This window comes from Macaca thibetana, chromosome 16, assembly GCF_024542745.1.
Source record: "Macaca thibetana thibetana isolate TM-01 chromosome 16, ASM2454274v1, whole genome shotgun sequence".
NCBI classification, from domain to species: domain Eukaryota; kingdom Metazoa; phylum Chordata; class Mammalia; order Primates; family Cercopithecidae; genus Macaca; species Macaca thibetana.
The window spans coordinates 56,774,328-56,793,040 of record NC_065593.1 but is presented as its reverse complement, the minus strand read 5'-3'; the positions used below and the strand labels follow the sequence as shown (position 1 = coordinate 56,793,040).

General features: G+C 55.4%; 1 protein-coding gene and 1 long non-coding RNA gene across 6 annotated transcripts in view; one reads left to right on the top strand and one right to left on the bottom strand.

Annotated features, from left to right (window-relative positions):
- Positions 1-18,713, top strand: part of TBCD (tubulin folding cofactor D) — a 188,891-nt gene that overhangs the window by 164,730 nt on the left and 5,448 nt on the right. Inside the window, exons 24-35 of one of the 3 annotated variants that reach the window (XR_007720228.1) lie at positions 1,992-2,054; positions 2,954-3,030; positions 5,596-5,677; positions 7,131-7,249; positions 8,122-8,213; positions 8,906-9,109; positions 9,758-9,841; positions 10,864-11,022; positions 11,113-11,251; positions 12,224-12,345; positions 14,351-14,428; positions 16,036-16,172. Coding sequence is in view for 2 of the 3 variants with exons in the window: in XM_050763665.1 (XP_050619622.1) it covers positions 1,992-2,054; positions 2,954-3,030; positions 5,596-5,677; positions 7,131-7,249; positions 8,122-8,213; positions 8,906-9,109; positions 9,758-9,841; positions 10,864-11,022; positions 11,113-11,251; positions 12,224-12,345; positions 14,351-14,428 (1,219 nt within the window). In the remaining variant the exon portion in view is untranslated. The remainder of the gene's footprint in view (positions 1-1,991; positions 2,055-2,953; positions 3,031-5,595; positions 5,678-7,130; positions 7,250-8,121; positions 8,214-8,905; positions 9,110-9,757; positions 9,842-10,863; positions 11,023-11,112; positions 11,252-12,223; positions 12,346-14,350; positions 14,429-16,035; positions 16,173-18,713) is intronic. The other 2 variants (XM_050763665.1, XM_050763666.1) reach the window with 2 other exon arrangements.
- Positions 4,354-5,606, bottom strand: LOC126938965 (uncharacterized). Of its 3 annotated transcripts, none has more exons than XR_007720257.1 (4): positions 5,514-5,606; positions 5,385-5,470; positions 5,256-5,298; positions 4,354-5,126 (listed from the first exon to the last, which is right to left on the bottom strand). It is a non-coding gene; the product is annotated as an uncharacterized LOC126938965 (long non-coding RNA). The 3 variants fall into 3 exon arrangements; XR_007720258.1 differs by lacking the exon at positions 5,256-5,298 and adding an exon at positions 5,213-5,255; XR_007720256.1 differs by lacking the exon at positions 5,256-5,298 and having other exon boundaries at positions 5,342-5,470.

Sequence of the window (18,713 nt, the reverse complement as noted above, 5' to 3'; positions counted from 1 at the left end):
TTGTGTGTACAAACCTTTTCATTTCTACTGCTGAGTCCTGTGTGCCATTTCGTGAGAGGCTGACGCACTGCTTCATTCCACCGCTGAGCCCTGGCCAAAATTTTTTAACTTGATTATAAAATACATTTAAAGTTCACATGCAGGGTGCATCCCCAAGAAAATTATTTTAAAAACTAGTTAGGACTTTGGTTTCCCAGTCTTTAAAACACGTGAGAGCAGTACTCTGTTCAGAGCTGAAAGGATTCGCACTGTGACAGAGGCGTGTCTGGTTTTGGTGGAAAGGGGAGTGCACTGAGTGAGTGATGGTGTTAACAGGTGCCACGTGGAAGGAGGTAAAATCGTATCTAAAACTAAGTGTGAGAGTAACTAAAAACTTATGCATACAAACTACAATCATCAAAATCCTCAAAGACATTTTAGGAGACATTGTAGGACAGTGTCAGTCTCTGAAGAAGACTTCTTAGTTTAGAAATTTTCAAATCTGCACAGAAGTAAAGGGAAATAGTTTACGGGGCCCAGAGTCTCGCCCAGCATCCCTGAGCACAGACCCTTGTGTTGTTTTCCCAGCGCTTCCTTTCTCCTCCCTTCCCCCGAGTTTAAAGCAGACCCTGAATGTCAGGTCCCAGCAAGCCCTCGCAGGGGTTTTCTAACGGTGGTAAGAACTGGTTTTCTAGCTTTTTTTTTGTTTCTTTTTGTTTCCCCTCTTGGCATGTAATCCCCAGTTAACAGATTTTGGAATAATAATTCCACAAGGAGATAATTTTGTTGGGCCTTATACTGAAGAACAGACCATGGATAGGTTGGTAGGGAAAACAGAGATTCGGAGTAAATGTCTGACCACAGTCGAAAGGTAAAAAGTTAATTAGTGTACAGCGACTTGTAAAATTGCCTGTGACGAGGTGAGGGTCCGGTGGGAAACGGGGCAGAGCAGACGTGTGGCATTTCATGCAGGAGAGGAGCAGACCCACACGGCCGCGGACGGTGAGGGTGCCCGGCCTCACCTCGCAGGCAGGGAAGTGCCAGGTTACTTCACGTCGAGAGGACCATTTTCCTCTTTTCCAGTTGGCTGCGGCTGGCGCTGAAGAATCCTGGTGCTGAAAGACGCAGAGCAGGGTCTCTGGTGGAACAGGAGTTGTCCGGTCTGTTCAGTTTGCTGAGTGGCAGTATCTGTGACGACGGGAAGTGTGTGCGCAGGGAGGACAGGCCAGGTGGACAGACGGCCTCCGCGTCTGTAGCACGGACAGGCCTCCTTGTTCACCGTGACAAAAAATGGAAGGAGAGTTTAGTCCCTCAGGAGAAATAGTAAATACCATGAAAAAGCGTGCAGGAGACGTCCGTGAGCGGGTTCCGTTGTCAGGTAGAAACGGTGGGAGCCAGAGCAGTGCGCGGCCGTGGGAGCTGCTGATTCTGTTCAGTTGTCTCTGTCTCGTGCGTCCCGGCCCCTTGGTGGCTGGTCAGGGTCACGTTTCTGGTCATGGAGAGAGTGAGTGACGAGCTATGTGGGGAAGTGAGGCATGGCCTGCGGTCTGGAGCAGTGTGGGTGATGGCTGTCTGTCGCTTGGGTCCTGAGTGACAGGTCCAAGAGCAGAAGCTTCCTTACAGGGACGTCTGCAGCTCCCTGACAGGCCGGCCCAGCTTCTCTGAAGTGCGTGTGGGCCTGGCCGCGTGGCCGGGTCTGCGGCACTTTCTTCAGGCTGCGCAGCGGAGAAGGCGTTCTGGGCTTCTCATGGTGGTTCTGAAAGGGCTCTGGGCTTCTCATGGTGGTTCTGAAATGGTTCTGGGCTTCTCATGGTGGTTCTGAAATGGTTCTGGGCTTCTCATGGTGGTTCTGAAATGGCTCGGGGATGTTTCCAGCTCTGGCAGCAGGGTAGGTTGGGTGGGCGGGGGGCAGGAGCTGGCCACACACAGCTCAGAATGCGGCCAGGGCAAGGCGCCGTGGCAGGAGCTTTTGGAAAACTAACATTGTGTCTATCCTTTTTTTCCCCCCCCAGTGTGCGTTTTAATAGAAAAGTTGTCACTTTCCAAAATGCCCTTTCAAGGTGACACCATAATTGGTAAGTGCTTTTGTTTTTAATAGCATTTGCTTCCAGAATGACTTCAAGTTAAAAGGTAAAAATGAACCTGTTAGGATGGGGGCGATAAAGGATTATAGCTTAAAGGTTCACGACATTATTAATTGGATATGTTGCCTTGAAGTTGCTACAAGAGTCTGCTTGAATAATGGGTGCCTTACACCCTCTTCACCATACACAGGAGGGCCCTTCCCCGCCACCACCTCAGTGCCCCCATCTCCTCGCTCCCATGCCCGGTGCCTGGGTCTCTGTGTCAGTTCTTCTCCCAGGCAGACAGTCGGGAGATGCAGCGACCCAGGCCCTCGTGGAGCTGGAGAGTGCTGGCTGCTGGCACCACGGACCCTGCGGGCAGAGTGCCTGCGGCCCCTCAGCAGCCCCCACACGGGGCCACCAAAGCACAGTGAAGGGAGTCCCCAGGGCTGTCGTGTCCCGGGGCTGTCTCAGCAGCCTCAGAAGTTAGGACTTTTTTTTTTTTGGATTGAATAGCCTTCACATTTGTTGCTTTTGCAGGATCTAATTGAGTTAAAGGTTTGGGTTTATATTGGTGGGAGCCGGGGAGACCGTTTGAAGGAAAAGATTAGGGGTAACAAAAGAATGAAAGTTTCCCAAAATATGATATATAAAAGTTTACAGAATGCTGGTGTTTCCCCCACTAAGAGCTTAACACAATTTAACAGCCGTGAGACGGCCTTTTCCCTTCACATGGAAGGGGCCTCAGACTTACCACAACATAGAGAATGTTCAGTTCTGCTTTTCCACAGATTCACCTCAAAGGTTACTGTCGACTTTAAGATTAGTATTAATAGAAGCTATTTTTTGCTGCTGTTTTTGATTTCAACTCACCACTCTGGCCTGGGTACGCTAACTTGTTTCTTTGACAGATGGTTGGCAGTGGCTGATAAATGACACTTTGGGATGTCTCCATCTCATCTCAAGTCACTCCCGACAGCAGATCAAGGTATGGTGAGCACGGTCGTTCCCGGCGCGGGGCTGTGGCGGTGTTTGTGTGTTAGTTACGGATGGTGTTTGTGTCTGCGACGGGGCCTCACGAGGCCGTTCCTGCGCTAGCCTGGTAACTGACAAATGCGGGCGTTCGATTTGGAATCCTGGATGGTAGAGTCAACGTGGTTTATAACCAGAAAATCCAACACAGCCATCGGAATCCAAATGTTTAATTTTTTATTGTTTCTGACTGTATTAATTATAGTCACCTTCGAGACACTTGTTCTGCATCGATAGTCGCTGTGCTCCATTAAGTTCCGTGTCCTTAGCATCCAAGGTTTGGAAACTCCCTTTACGGTGCTCCTGGGCAGATGAGAAAACAGCACCCCAGGACCTCTGTCCACATGCATTGACCTAGTCATGTTGTGTGGGTGCCAGTGTGTGTGTGCCCGTCCCCAGCCACCTGCCCTCCCCTCCCATCCTGGGGGATACAGGTGGACTTTGGACTCACAGAGCTGTAACACTGATCTCATTGCATAGATAACAAACCATGGGCCTGGTGCAGAGGCGGGTGGATCACTCGAGGTCAGGAGTTTGAGGCCAGCCTGGCCAACATGGTGAAACTGCATCTCGGCCGGGCGCGGTGGCTCACGCCTGTAATCCCAGCACTTTGGGAGGCCGAGGCGGGCGGATCACAAGGTCAGGAGATCGAGACCACAGTGAAACCCCGTCTCTACTAAAAATACAAAAAATTAGCCGGGCGCGGTTGTGGGCGCCTGTAGTCCCAGCTACTCAGGAGGCTGAGGCAGGAGAATGGCGTAAACCCAGGAGGCGGAGCTTGCAGTGAGCCGAGATCGCGCCACTGCACTCCAGCCTGGGCGACAGAGCGAGACTCCGTCTCAAAAAAAAAAAAAAAAAAAAGAAACTGCATCTCTACTAAAAATACAAAAATTAGCGGGGTGAGGTGGCGCATGCCTGTAGTCCCAGCTACTCAAGAGGCTGAGGCAGGAGAATTGCTTGAACTTGGGAGGCAAAGGTTGCAGTGAGCCAAGATCATGCCACTGCACTCCAGCCTGGGTGACAGAGCAAGACTGTCTCAAAGAAAGAAAGAAAGAAACAAACCATGGTTACCAACATTGACTAGGTTTTGATATTGAGGATGAAGAACAGAAGTACATTAAGGTGTCTTGTAATTCTCTGACTTCCTCCGTACTTAGCATTTCTTTTTCCTTAGCGTCTTCAATTTCCTTAATTTTTTTTTCCTTAAGTAACTTGAACATTCTGTAGGATCCAAGTACACTTCTATTAATTGAATTTTAATGCATCATGATCAGTGCCTCAAAATTTTCTTTCAAAAGTCCATGATTAATTCACGCCTGCCGTGATGCTGGTGTACTTTGCCCCTGGGATTGGCACAGATGGTGACTTGTGGAATGCAGCCCTCTGTGGAAGACGCACCTTCTCTGCTCACGGCCCCGCCCGCCCTGCGCCCAGTGCCTCTCCAAGGCTGCTCTGTTGGCCTCGGCTCCCGGGCTTTGGGGGAGCAGTGGAAAGAACACGTGGGTTCAGTGTTTGCTACTTGCTGGCTGTGTGGTCACGAAAGGCTCCTCCGTAAGTGGCAGAGGTGGGGGTTCGAGGAGACTGGCACTGAGCCCTACACGCGGTGGGACTGGTGACTCTCCGCACGCTCCTGCTCTGTAGCAATTGCCATCCCTCCCACCATGGCTCCTGGTGGCCTTGGGATGGGTTCCCGAGGGTCTCCTACTGTCCGGCCCCAACTCCTGTTCCCAGTGCCCCCACCGGAGCCCTGTGTCTCTAATTGAGGCTGATGTGGGTTAGCCTGGAGGCCCTGCCCCATTACTCTGGGTGCACAATGTATGCCTTTTCCTTCATACCTGTTTCCGGGAAAGAAAAAAATGCTCCATTTTATTACTGCTCCATATTAGAAGACAGGCAGTGTGGAAAGAACAATCAGGTTGTCCGCTCAGTTTCTTAGTTGTAGTGAAGCGATGCATGTGTCTGACAGACGCTGGCGGGCAGCCGTGCTGGAAAGGAGCAGCATGACTTAGGGGTTCTCTCGGTTTGGTTCTAAAGTCATCGCTGTGCCTGAACCTCAGGGTGACCCGCTGTGTCCCTGGTCTCGGGCTACTCTGACCTCAGGGTGACCCACCGTGTCCCTGGTCAGGTGCTTCTCTGACCTCAGGGTGACCCGCTGTGTCCCTGGCCGGGGGCTTCTCTGACCTCAGGGTGACCCGCTGTGTCCCTGGCCGGGGGCTTCTCTGACCTCAGGGTGACCTGCTGTGTCCCTGGCCGGGGGCTTCTCTGACCTCAGGGTGACCTGCTGTGTCCCTGGCCGGGGGCTTCTCCGACCTGAGAGTGACCCGCTGTGTCCCTGGTCTCGGGCTACTCTGACCTCAGGGTGACCCACCGTGTCCCTGGTCAGGTGCTTCTCTGACCTCAGGGTGACCCGCTGTGTCCCTGGCCGGGGGCTTCTCCGACCTGAGAGTGACCCACCGTGTCCCTGGCCGGGGGCTTCTCCGAGCAGAGCTGCTGTGTGCTCACCGTGCTGCCTTTGTTTTAGGATGCAGCAGTCTCAGCCCTGGCCGCTCTCTGCAGTGAATATTACATGAAGGAACCGGGGGAGGCAGATCCCGCAATTCAGGGTGAGTGGGGGCCCTTTCCTTGAAGGCTCCGGGGGCTTCCAGCAGGAAGCTGCTCGGGGAGTGTCTGGGCACGGAGGAGGCCTCAGCTGTGCAGGGGAGCAGAGCTACCACCATCACGGCTGGAGCGGGACTGTTCGGGTCTCAGGTTCCCGGCCGAGGACCTCTGGGCAGGTCCCACAGCGGCCCAGGGTGTTGCATCACCCTGAGTAAGCGGCTCTGCAGGGGGCCCTCTGTTGACGGCACCCTGGCAGCTGGTCCTGGAGCACAGTGTTCCTCACACTTTCAGTTGTGTTTTCTTACATTACATTTATTTATTTTATTCTTTCAGACAGTCTGGCTCTGTCACCCAGGCTGGAGTGGCGTGGCTCACTGCAGTCCCCGCCTCCCAGGTTCAAGCAATTCTCCTGCCTCAGTCTCCCGAGTAGCTGGGATTACAGGTGCCCACCATCACGCCCGGCTAATTTTTTGTATTTTTAGTAGAGACAGGGGTTTCTCCATGTTGGTCAGGCTGGAATCGAACTCCTGACCTCAGGTGATCCACCCGCCTCAGCCTCCCAAAGATCTGGGATTACAGGCGTGAGCCTCTGTGCCCGGCCAGTGTTTTTAGAATTTTTGTGCACACTGTGACATTTTTCTGGTGTGTGTTCTTCACTTGTTAATATATTTTGCTGTTTTTTCCTTCTTTGTGAAAGTAGCATAAGGCTGGCTTTACTGTGTCCCATGCATGGCTGCCCTGCTGCCTCACTGTGCGTCCTGCGCCCCCTGTCCCGTGCGTGGCCGCCTCACTGTGCGTCCCGTGCCCCCTGTCCCGTGCGTGGCCGCCTCACTGTACGTCCTGCGCCCCCTGTCCCGTGCGTGGCCGCCTCACTGTACACCCTGCGCACCCTGTCCCGTGCGTGGCCGTCTCACTGTACGTCCTGCGCCCCCTGTCCCGTGCGTGGCCGCCTCACTGTGCGTCCTGCGCCCCCTGTCCCGTGCGTGGCCGCCTCACTGTACACCCTGCGCACCCTGTCCTGTGCGTGGCCGTCCTGCCGCGTCACTCCTGCCGCGTCACTGTACGTCCTGCGCCCCCATGCTGAAGTTCAGGCTCATTTATCGCACATCATGTATCTGTATATAAAAATCATGTATATAAAAATCATGCATTAGCTTGGCATGGTGGCACACGCCTGTCACCCCAGCTACTTGGGAGGCTGAGTGTGAGTTTGAGGCTGCAGTGAGCTAAGATTGCACCACTGCACTCCAGCCTGGGTGACAGAATGAGACTCTGTCTCAAAAAAAAAAAAAAATTCTCTTTTTGATCCCTATTTTGAGGTGGGGCCACTTTGGAAATGTGTCTGCTTTGGGAACCTTTGTTGACCGTGGCTTCGCTCCTGTTTTGGGGCACACGTCGGGTGTGAGTGTACACGATGGGCAGCAGAGGCCTCTCTTCACACTCGTCACTTCCTTTCAGAGAAGCTGATCACGCAGTACCTGGCCGAGCTTCGGAGCCCCGAGGAAATGACTCGCTGTGGCTTCTCGTCGGCCTTGGGTGCCCTTCCAGGCTTCCTTCTGAAAGGCCGGCTCCAGCAGGTGAGACTGGCTACGCACAGCGGACGGGGCCTGGGGCGAGGGTGTGGGAGTCCCGGAAGGAGCCTGGGGCGAGGGTGTGGGAGCAGTGGACGGGGCCTGGGGCGAGGGTGTGGAAGCCTTGTGTGTTGGGGCATGAGGTAGGCCCAGCCATTAGTAAACCCACTCAGTGCTTGTAGCTGGGAGGGGATTTCTGGAAGTCGGCACCTGTGGCCAGGAGAAAGGGGGCAGAGGGCACCCAAGGTCTGTGGCCCCTCAGGGCCCTGGCAAACCCTTTCCTGTCAGAGGACAGACTTTGAAAAGCTGAATTCTGGGAGGGAGGAGAAGGTGTTGTTTGTAGAAGCAGCTGCTGAGAGTGAGGAGAACACAGTTGCGTTTGTGCGTTTGTGGAGCTGGGTCCTGTTGTGGCTGCAGCCGCGCATCCAGGCGGGGGCACCAGCGGCTCCACGTCCTCCCACAGGTCAGCCCCACGCTGGCCTCGGCGACCTGCTCTCTCACACAGTTGAAACACAGATAACTGTGAAACGGGATCACTTGGAGACATGACAGATGAGGCTGTTGAGACCCAGCTGCTTCCTTTGTCCCATACCCCAGGTCTCAGCATAGGACAAAAGGGGGACCTCAGGTAGGGTGCGGCCAGACCGCCAGTGACGCCCTGGGGTGGGGGCTGACTGTGGAGAGGCTGGAGGTGACCCCTCTCTGGGTGTCCTTCCTGGGCTCCACCGGGGGCCATGGGTGGCCCCTCGAGGAAGGTGGTGCCAGGAGTGGCCTGTCACATGGTGCGGGGTCTGTGGCTCCGGGCCGACATCACCACCTCCCTAGAGTGCACTTCGTTACAGCCTATGGTTCTTCCATGATTCTTTATTGCTTTCCAGGTTCTCGCAGGTTTAAGAGCAGTTACCCACACTTCTCCTGAGGACGTAAATTTCCCTGAGTCGAGGAGAGATGGCTTGAAGGCCATTGCTAGGTGAGTCCCAGCAGTTCCTCCCTAAAGTCGTAAGTCTGAAAGGCCAAGAAATGAACGCTAAGGAGGATGTTTTTGCTCAGAGGCAGGATTTATGATTCTTCACTTCCTAGGTTTCCTCTCTTCCAGAGGATCGCCAGTCCCAGGTCCTGGAGGCTCGTTCAGTCTCTTGCTGTCATAGTCATAGTGAATGTTAAACATCTTTAGCAACACTGGGCCCCTTTGAGAATTGGGGAATGTGTCCTGGCCCAAGGTTGGCAAAGAGGAGGTGACCCTGCCAGCCAGTGTTTGGAATGATCTCCACCCTCGTTGACAGACACGCACCTGGGGCCATGCCATATGCCCTCTCCTCCCTGCAGGCACACAAGAGGAGCAGCCCCGTGGGGGTCATGCACGCCCCCTTCTTTCCTATGCCAGCATCCGTCCCCTCTAGTCAGGGTGGGAAGTGGGAGGGACCCGCCGTAGGGGGTGTCCCCGTCCACCTTTCAACAAGAGAGACGGCAGAGCGTGACCTTGGGGAAGCACGTCCCACGTTCCGTACGTGTGGAAGGAGCTCTGGATTTCTGATGTACCCGAGGGTCCTAGACTGTTGTGAGTGTGTCTTCTCGGGATCGGGAACACACATCAGACCTCTGTGGCGTGGAAGGCGAGGCTCACAGATGTTTGTCTGTTAGCTCAGACGTTTTAAATTTTAGGATTTGCCAGACTGTTGGTGTGAAACCAGGAGCCCCAGACGAAGCTGTGTGCAGAGAGAACGTTTCCCAGATTTATTCTGCACTGCTGGGCTGCATGAACGACTACACCACGGACAGCAGGGGGGACGTGGGCGGCTGGTACGTGCGCAGCAGGGGGGACGCGGGCGGCTGGTACGTGCGCAGCAAGGGGGACGTGGGCGGCTGGTACGTGTGCAGCAGGGGGGACGTGGGCGGCTGGTACGTGCGCAGCAGGGGGGACGTGGGTGCCTGGTATGTGCGCAGCAGGGGGGAGCACTTCCTCGAAGAAGCCCGTCTGTTCCATGGAAACTCGGAGGCCCCAGGCTTTTCTGCAGGGAGAAATCTTTGTAGAGTGCTGTATTTTGCGTTTTAAAGGCTCTTGGGAAGACGACCTGTTCTCTGCTCCCGGGTGAGCCTGCGTGGCGGGGCTTTGCAGGTGCTTGTCCAGCCTGTCCTTAGGTGTTGGGCCTGCGTCATCCTCATTGACTGGGTGTGAGGAAGGACGCGTCTTCAGTGAAAGGCTGTCGGCTGCTTACATTGGGTTTTGCCAACATTTCTCGCTGAAATGGGATTGATAATCCCCGAAACTCCTGTGTGTGCAGGATGCCTCGGGGCCCCTATATGCGGCTGTGGGTCTCCCTTCCCTGCACACGTTCCTGTAGCACGCAGGGAACCTCTGCAGACCCTGTGACTTTTCTCCCTGGCAGCGTGCCTGCGCTCTGTGTGGGGTTAGTCACTGGTGTTGAATTCGCACAGCCTGCCAGCGTGGTTGTAGAACCGGGGTTGGGAACTCCCTCTCAAGCTGGGTGTCTCTGCCTCTCCTTGTCCCATCAGGGTCCGCAAGGCCGCCATGACCGGTCTGATGGATGTGACACTTCTGCTGGCTCGGAGCCAGCCTGAGCTGATCGAGGCCCACATGTGAGTGTCACGTCGCAGCTCTTCTGCATCCTAGAGGGCAGCCCCAAGCTTGAGGAGGCTGGTGGGGCGGGCAGTCCTGGTGCTCAGTGGCATTTGCATTGCTGGGCACACATCTTCCTCCCAGAGAGCCTCTCTGGTCCGTGACCTCAGGTTTGTGCAGGCCCCTCCTCCTGCCCTTGTAGCCATGGCTTGAGCTGGGGCCCCTCCTCCTCTGCCCAGTGCCCCCAGGACAAGGCTCTGTTACCCAGCCTGGGCCTCCCCCAGTGCTCTGACCAGTTTGATGACAACCAGCTTCCCAGGTTAGGGCCGGGCTGGAGGTGAGGACTGCTCAGCTTAGGACCCTGAACCTGGGGGTCTGCTCCTGCCAGGACCAACTGAGCCATCACTCAGTTCCCTGCACCTGAGGCTGCCATTGGGGCCTGCCCTTGCTGTGGGTCTCTGTCGGGGGTACTAGGTTGTGGGGACCCCCAGGCCCTGCACTTGCTGTCGGTCTGTCAGGGGCACTGAGTCATGGGGGTCCCAGGCCCTGCCCTTGTGGGTCTCTGTCGGGGGCACTCGGTTGTGGGGATCCCGGAGCCTGATTTCCTTAGTTCTCACCTCTTTCTCCTTCCCTCCCCCCATCTCTTCGCCAGCCCCAGCTTCTCTGTCTCCATCCCCGGCCTCTCCGTCCCCCACACTCTTCTCCACCTGCTTCTGTAATCATATTTGTTGTCCCCGCTTCAACCCTAAGAACTCATTGGCATGTGTGTCACATGTACGTAGCATGTATTTGCTGTGCACCTGTAGGGTCGGGCTCCTGGGATGTGAAGGTAATGGGGTGTGGTCCTTCCAAGCCAGTGTCCTGGTGTCAGCTGCCAAGTCCCGAGGAGCCCGTATATCCTCGTGGTGCTTGAGCTGGACTCATGGCTCAGACTGCCTGCGCTCGGTTTGCGCCCGCGCTCGGTTTGCCACCCGCCCTTGGTTTACTGCCCGCGCTCGGTTTACCGCCCGCCCTCGGTTTACCTCTTGCTCTTGGTTTGCAGCTGTGAGCGCATCATGTGCTGTGTGGCCCAGCAGGCCAGTGAGAAGATCGACCGTTTCCGTGCTCACGCCATCAGCGTGTTCCTGACGCTCCTGCACTTTGACAGCCCTCCCATCCCCCACGTGCCGCACCGGGGAGAACTGGAAAAGCTGTTTCCCAGGTACCGTCGGGGCGTAGGCCGCCCACACTGGCCCCGCAGCCGTGGCAAGATCATGGGCCGCCCGGCCTCGTCCCACTCACTCTCTTGCAGGTCCGACGTGGCCTCCGTGAATTGGAATGCACCTTCCCAGGCCTTCTCACGCATCACCCAGCTCCTCGGGCTGCCCACCTACCGCTACCCCGTCCTGCTGGGGCTTGTCGTGTCGCTGGGTGGCTTGACGGAGTCGACGGTGAGGAGGCGTCACGCTGGCGGGGGTGGGAGGTGGTGGCTCCAGGGGCACTTGGCGCTTCCTTGCTTCTTGGGAGTGTATGTGGAGCTGGGCCTTTTCTTCCAGTGCTTTCTCTCTCTGGCGTATTTGGTCTGGGGGTCAGGGGCCCAGCGGCTTCCTCATGACCCAGGAGGCTTAGGGCCTGTGGGATGGTCGAATCTGATAAAGGTGGAACAGCACGTTGAGTGGGGGTCAGCAGCAGACTTTGAAGTGGGCCAGCTCCGCTCTCCTCCCGCGGCCGCATCCCTGGAGCTCCAAGTGTCCCCTCGGGGTTCAGCCCTCCAGGACCTGTGTCTGATGCCTGCGTGTGGATACCTGGGCTCCGCCCTCCACTTCCAGGGCTCCAGGCGCAGCTTCCCATTCCGTGGGGAGGGTCTCCAGAGCCTGTCGTGGCTGAGCTGGGGAACTGGAAGGCCTCTCTGCATCTTGTCACTCGTGGCCCCTGCACCTTGGGTCATGACCTGCTTCGTGTGGCAACCCTGTGACAGCTGCTGCGTCCTCGAAAACACATAGCAGGACATGAGGTGCCCTCTGCACCACGCGGACACGTGCGGGGAGGCCCAGGCCACGCGAGCCGGGCCCCGAGACACGTTGCACGCAGGGGACTTGCGGGGATTATCAGATCCCGCTTCAGTGGGAACGTGAGCGAAACCCAACGTGAGCGGCTGCAGGCTTTCGTCACGTGCGCCCCTTCACGTCCTAAGTGAGGCCTCAGCTGTGCCGCCGCTGCCGAGAGCTGTGCGTCTGCTTTGGGTGTCTGCGCCGTGCGTGCCTCCGTGCTGGTGTCCACACCAGCCGCTGTGGGCCAGGCCCTCACGTCTCCGCAGCTCAGAGCAGTTCTCCGCTTTAGCAGATGCTTGGCCGGCTGCAGCCAAGCCTGAGGGGTGGCGGGCTGGGGGTCCCGCTCCCTTCTGAGGCGTCTCCGTGTTGCAGGTCCGGCACTCCACCCAGAGCCTCTTCGAGTACATGAGGGGCGTTCAGAGTGACCCACAGGCCCTGGGCAGCTTCAGCAGGACCCTTCTGCAGATCTTCGAGGACAACCTTCTGAATGACAGGCGAGTGGTGTCTCTGGCGGCCTCAGAGGTGTGAGTGGTGCTGGTGCCTCTCACCACGTTCCCTAGATCCCCGGGGTCTTGCAGGGTCTGTCTGGGGTCTGAAGGGAGAAGCGACACACATGCTTTACCCGTTGGTGGCTCAGCGAGGAGGATGTGCCTGCAGCACATGGTTCTCTGGGCGGTCAAGCCTCAGGCCCTGCACCTCCTCTTCCAGTCTGCACATCAGGCAGGGAAATGGCCGTTTTGTGTACGCTGGATGTAAAGGTAATATGAGTAGAAGGTGGTCCCTGTGTGTAGGAAGGCGTTGTGGCGAGCTCCTCCGGCTCAGTGCTCCTCCGGCTCGGTGCTCCCCCGGCTCGGTGCTCCTCCGGCTCGGTGCTCCCGGGGACGTGCTTGCGGACACAGCCACCCAGCGTGAGAGCGTTGCGTTCCTGAGGATGGAATGTCAAGTGAGAAACATGGCTGCTTTCTGGAGGCTTCCGCCTTTACTTGGAGGTCTTGACCTCAGAATTGGGAACATCCCCTGGAAGGGCTGTTCCCGGCGTGTGTGAGGACGAGGACATGGGCCTGGTGTCCCCTCGGGCGGGGCCTCGGCCGCCTCTCCCGTGAGAGCACAGATGTCGCTCTCAGCAAACAGGAACTCGGCCCAGCCGTGTTTTCTTCTCTCGTTATGACTATAATCAGCTGCACATAAAGGGGGCAGTTCAGTCAGTTTTGACAGGTGTCCACCCTTGAAACCGTCCCCATTCACGATGGAGGGCTCCAGCCCAGGGTCTCCTCCTGGCCCTTCGAGTCTGTGCGCCCGACCTGCGTCACCATAGCCTCAGCATGTGGCCCCCTCAGGCGTCTGAGCCGTGTGCCGGTCGCTTATTCCTGCTTGCTGACGAGTCGTGTCCATTGGTGGAGGCACCACAGTGCGTCTGTCTGTGGGCATTTTGGTGGGTTTCTCCCTTGGGGCTATTGCTGGGAGAGCTGTGGGCAGTGTGTGCACGCCTGTGGGGAGGTGTGCACCGCAGGGCCTCCCTCGCCGTGGGCTGCGGAGCCCAGCTCTCCTGCGTCCGTTGGCCTGTGCTAAAGTTCTCCTGAGGCTCCTGTCGCCCAGAGGGAACCTCCCCAGGCTCCTTTTCTGTGGGGTAACTACCGAGGTGCTGCAGGCTGGCCCACACGGAGGCGAATGTCTAGCTTTGGAAAGCTGCTGGAGGGTTTCCGGAGCGCCCATGTGTCATGCCTTCCTGCTGCTGCTGCTGTCTGAGGTTGCTCTCTCTGGCGCCTTGCTGCTTTATATCCTCTTTGGAGAAGGGTCTTCATTTTTTTCTGTTCTTCCTGGACTGTTGTGGTCTGATCCTCCCTCGTCACACATGTGACTTGAGGATGTTTTCTCCCTGCCTGTCCCTTCACGCACCGAGTGGGGGCTTACACTTTCCTCATGCCCCAGCATCTTCCCTTGTCCTCTGAGGCACAGATTTTTCTGGTGTATGAGAGACAAGCTTGCCTAATCCGTGGTCACCGAGATTTTCTGTTTTGTCCTAGAAGTTTTATAGTTTTGGGTTGTGTATTTACACCTGGGGTGTGTCCTGAGTGAGGTTTCATACGTGGTATGGCGTCGGCACAGGACCTTGACGCCCAGCAGTGCTCACCTCATTGCCGGGAGGGCTCCCTCTCCGCTGTGTTGCCGTTGCAGCTTTGTAAGAAACTGTGGGTTTACTTTGGAGCCTTCTGTGCCTGACATATTTGCTTCGCTTTGCACCAGGGCTGTGCTCTTTCCATCCCTTCCGCTTTACCATCGTCTTCGAAGTTCAGTGTCAGCCTCCAGCCTTGTTCCTTCCTGCCACAGTTGTTTTATCTTTTCCTGAAGATTTGCGTTTCCACATACATTATAAAGGGGGCTTTTTGGTTTCCACAGTGGTGCCAGGGTTTCCACTGGGATCGTACTGACTCTCAGCCAGTCGGGGATGGGTGTCCTTGTTGCTGGTGTCCAGGGTCTCACAGCTCCTTCTCCCCTCAGGGTGTCCCTGCCGCTGCTGAAGACTCTGGACCACGTGCTCACCCACGGCTGTTTCGACATCTTCACCACGGAGGAGGAGTGAGGCTCTGCTTTTCATGACTTCCTTTCTGATTAAGCCTAAGTAGCTCACGTATGAAAGAAAAAGTAATCAGACACAGAGATCAGAATTCCAGGAAATGATCTTGCAGCGTGTTCAGGGTCAGTTATCATGACTGTAAATACCATCCTAACAACTGACCCTCAGAATAACACGGAATAATGAGTCACATAAGGACATATTATGACTGTAAGTGCAGTCGACCCCATGTGGGGCTGAGGCGGGGGCCCCGCGCTGTACGGGGATGAGACTCGCAGGGCAGAGGGCAGAGGCTGGTGACCCGGCAAGGACGTGCACAGGAGATGGGAGCTCCTTGCTTCTGTGCCCTGCGGATGTCCCCGGCCGGCCTCAGCTGGGTTGTCGGCCCTGAGTGGTCATCTCGTTGTTGCCGTGTTTTCTTGCTTCATTGAATTTTACCGTGTTGGGCCAGTGTTTTATTTATTTATTTTTGAGACAGGGTCTATCACAGCTCACTGCAGCCTCTACCTCAGCCTCCCAAGGATCTGGGACTACAGGCATGCGCTATAGTCTGATGTACAGCTAGTGTTTGTGTTTGTAGAAGAGACGGGGTTTCACCGTGTTTCCCAGGCTGGTCTTGCTGCCTTGGCCTCCTAGAGTGCTGGGATTACGGGTGTGAGCCACTGCCCCTGACCTGGATAGATTTGTATCTGGGGTGCACTGGGTCATCTGGAGACAGTGTGGTCTTTTTTGGGGGGCACTTTTGTTTGTTTGAGATGGAGTCTTGCTCTGTTGCCCAGGCTGGAGTGCAGTGGCTCAATTTCAGCTCACCACGACCTCCTCCCGGGTTCAAGCAGTTCTCTCCCAGCCTCCTGAGTAGCTGGGATTACAGGTGTGCACCACCACGCCTGGCTAATTTTTTGTATTTTTAGTAGAGACAAGGTTTCACCATATTGGTCAGGCTGGTCTCAAACTCCTGACCTCAAGTGACCTGCCCACCTCAGCTTCCCAAAGTGCTGGGATTACAGGCGTGAGCCACTGCGCCCGGCTTGGGCGCTGTTCTTAAGCTGTCAGGTGGACCCAGAGCCGCTCTGGTCTCCGGGTTTTTCTGCCTCTTTAAGGTCTCTGCTCCCTGGCGCTTCCCTTCCCACCGCTGCTGGGGCAGTGCCGGGGCTTCTGGTCATCTTTTGGGTGATTCCTCCCCAGCCTTGGGCAGCGTCCTCGTACTCAGGCACTGGCTGACCCAGGCCCAGGTGAGTCCTCAAGGGCCCCCAGGAAGCCCCCTCTGGTGCTGAGAACCTGAACGAGCTCTGCAGACTTGGGGTTCCCCGCTTCTCACCATGGGCTTCCCGCTGGAGCCTGCCACCTGCTGGACTTGGCTCTGCCTTAACCTTCAGGCGGGAGACGGATCTGGTCTCTGTTGCTCCATCTTTGCTGGACGCTGCACATGTGTTTTAATCTGACAGCATCACAGGGCTTCCCCTTTTAGTTTGTTCGTGGGCATCACTGACCTTATACCTGCTGTTGGAACAACCTCCCTGTTCACAGGTGCACCCAGCTCGGTTGTGGTGTATTATCCTTTAATATAATGCTAAATATTCCATTAAAAAAATTTTTTTTTTTGAGACAGTTTTGCTGTTGTCGCCCAGGCTGGAGTGAATTGGCACGATCTCAGCTCACCACAACCTCCACCTCCTGGGTTCACGTGATTCTTCTGTCTCAGCCTCCCTAGTAGCTGGGATTACAGGCATGCGCTGCCACTCCCAGGTAATTTTGTATTTTTAGTAGAGATGGGGTTACAGCATGTTGGTCAGGCTGGTCTCGAACTCCTGACCTGAGGTGATCTGCCCGCCTCTGCCTCCCAAAGTGCTGGGACCATAGGCGTGAGCCACTGCGCTTGGCCTAAAATATTAACATATATTTTTCCGGCTTAAAAATTTCAAATTAAGGCTGGGTGCCGTGGCTCACGCCTGTAATCCCAGCACTTTGAGAGGCCAAGGCGGGTGGATCACTTGAGCTCAGGAGTTTGGGAGCAGCCTGGCCAACATGGTGGAACCCCATCTGTACAAAAAATACAAAAACATTAGCCGGGTGTGGTGGTGCCTGTATTCCCAATTACTTGGGAGGCTGAGGTGGGAGGATGGCTTGGGCCTGGGAGGTGAAGTTTGCAGTGAGCTGAGAGTGAGCCACTGCACTCCAGCCTGGGCAACACAGCCAGACTCTGTTTCAAAAAAAAAAAAATTTTTTTTTTCCCCAAAATAGGATGGTAGAGAAAATACCTCCTGCCATGTCCTTCTATGAACACAGCTCTTTGTGTTTCTCTCTGGTTTTGTCAGTTTTGGCTTTTCAGATTTTGAAGCGTGGTTGTGGGCTGAATCTTGCCCTTGTCACTCACTTCATTTCTAGGATGCTTTTTGCTTCACTCATTCTTTGTCTTGCTTTGCTTGACTTTGAACTGTATACTTTTTTCCATTCTTTTACTTTCAGTATCTTCATGTATTTGTTTTTGTACATCTCTCATAGAACAGTATAGTTTTGTAAAAATTCAGCCTGTAGCTTTTACCTGTGTCCTTCATGACCTTTATAATCCCCTTGGTTCTCAGTCTGCCACTCACAGGGCTTTTCCCTGTGCTGCGTTCCCAGCGCCCCTCCCTGCCCCCATCTGTGCTTTTTGTTGGATTAGTAGAATTGCTTTTGTCATTCCATTATTTTCATGTATTTCTTTGGGACATTTTACTCTTTTTTCTGTTCTGTTAACGCTTACCCTGGAAATTAGAAATGACACCACATATTCTTAGCGAAGTCCAGTTTTCAACATTTTGTCCTTATTGGACAACAGCAAGGATATTAGAACATGTTGGTTCTGCGTGCTTCCGTCTTGAGTTATGCTACTATTGTTGGATATTTTGTCTTGGATGTACATAGTTTCCTGTTCATTGTGGTATTGTGTAATGTGCGTTATTTTGAATTTTCCACGTTTTTATGCTTTCTTTGCCTCTCATCACTTACTGATTTGGGGACCCGCCCCCCTCCCCCCGCATTGAGGTTCACATTCCCTCTCCCTAGACCACACTCCCTTGGATTTCCTCGAGTGGGGTCTGCTGCTGGTGAAGCTTTCCCATTTTATGTGCAGATTATTTTCAGAGGGTGTGTAGAATTCAGGCAGCTGTTTTGTTTCAGCACATTAAAAAATTTTCCCACTTTCTCCTGGCTTCGGTTGTTGCTTTTGACTCACCTGAGTCAGCCTGTGCTCCCTGGACACGGCCTGGGTTTCCCGCCTCCTGCTCAGGTTTGCTCCTTCCCTGGCTTTTCTGTCATTATCACGCTCATGCGTTTCCCTTGTCACCCCCTCTGCAATTTTCACGTCTTTTCCTCTCTCTTTGCTTCATTACCTTTGGCCCGCCTGCCAGCTGCTGATTCTCTCTGAAGATGTCTCTAGACGACTTTGAACTGTGATTTGTGGAATTCTTATTTGGGAGTTTTCGGTCTTTTCAGGTGCAGGTTTTTTGTCTCGTGTTTCCATATCTGCTTGTCGCGCTTTCTTCCTGGCCGTTCCCTGCGGCCTTCCCTTCCGTGCCCGGTGTCCATCCTCTTGAACACTATTCCCCTGCCTGTTTGGCTGGGTGTGTCTGAGCTGCAGCCTGAGCTGGTTTCTTTGTCTTCTTACTTGTCTCCTATTGTGTACTCTCTGGGCGTTGCGTTTGAGGGGTTCCACTTCAGAGCAAGCCAAGGCCTGGGCTAAGCCTGCGTTTCGGCAGGCAGGACCTTAGTTTGCCTTTTCTGGGCACCTAAGGGAGGGTAGCAGCAGCCTGGGGTCTCCTTGACCTACGGTCAGCAGTGAGGGTTTCCTGGCCTGTCGGGTGGCTGGAACTTGGCTGCATCCCCACTGAGAGGCAGGCGCGTGTCTTCTCCCTCTCCTCCCTGGAGTGGCCTTCTGGGGGCCCTCTCAGAGCTGCTCATCAGGGCTGCGTCTTTGTCAGCACCAAGCCTCAACCCTTGTCCCTGCTGCCACTGAAGGCTCAAAACAACACTGCACAGCCTTGTGTGTCCTCTGTGTGTCGGCAAATTCCCCTGGCTCTGCAGCAGCCAGGCCAGGCAGCCTCTGGAGAGGACGGTGGAGGAGCATGGGCATCCTGGCTGCTGCTGTGTTGGGGACGGACCCTGGGGCCTGGGAAGGGAGGTGGGGGCCCCGTGGGGGCTGCTGCACCACAGGTGAGAGAGAGCAGAGGCCGGCCAGGTGGTGGCACGGCAGCTAGGGACCAGGCCGGCCTGTGGAGGTACCGGGATGGGGACCAGCGGACTTGCCGG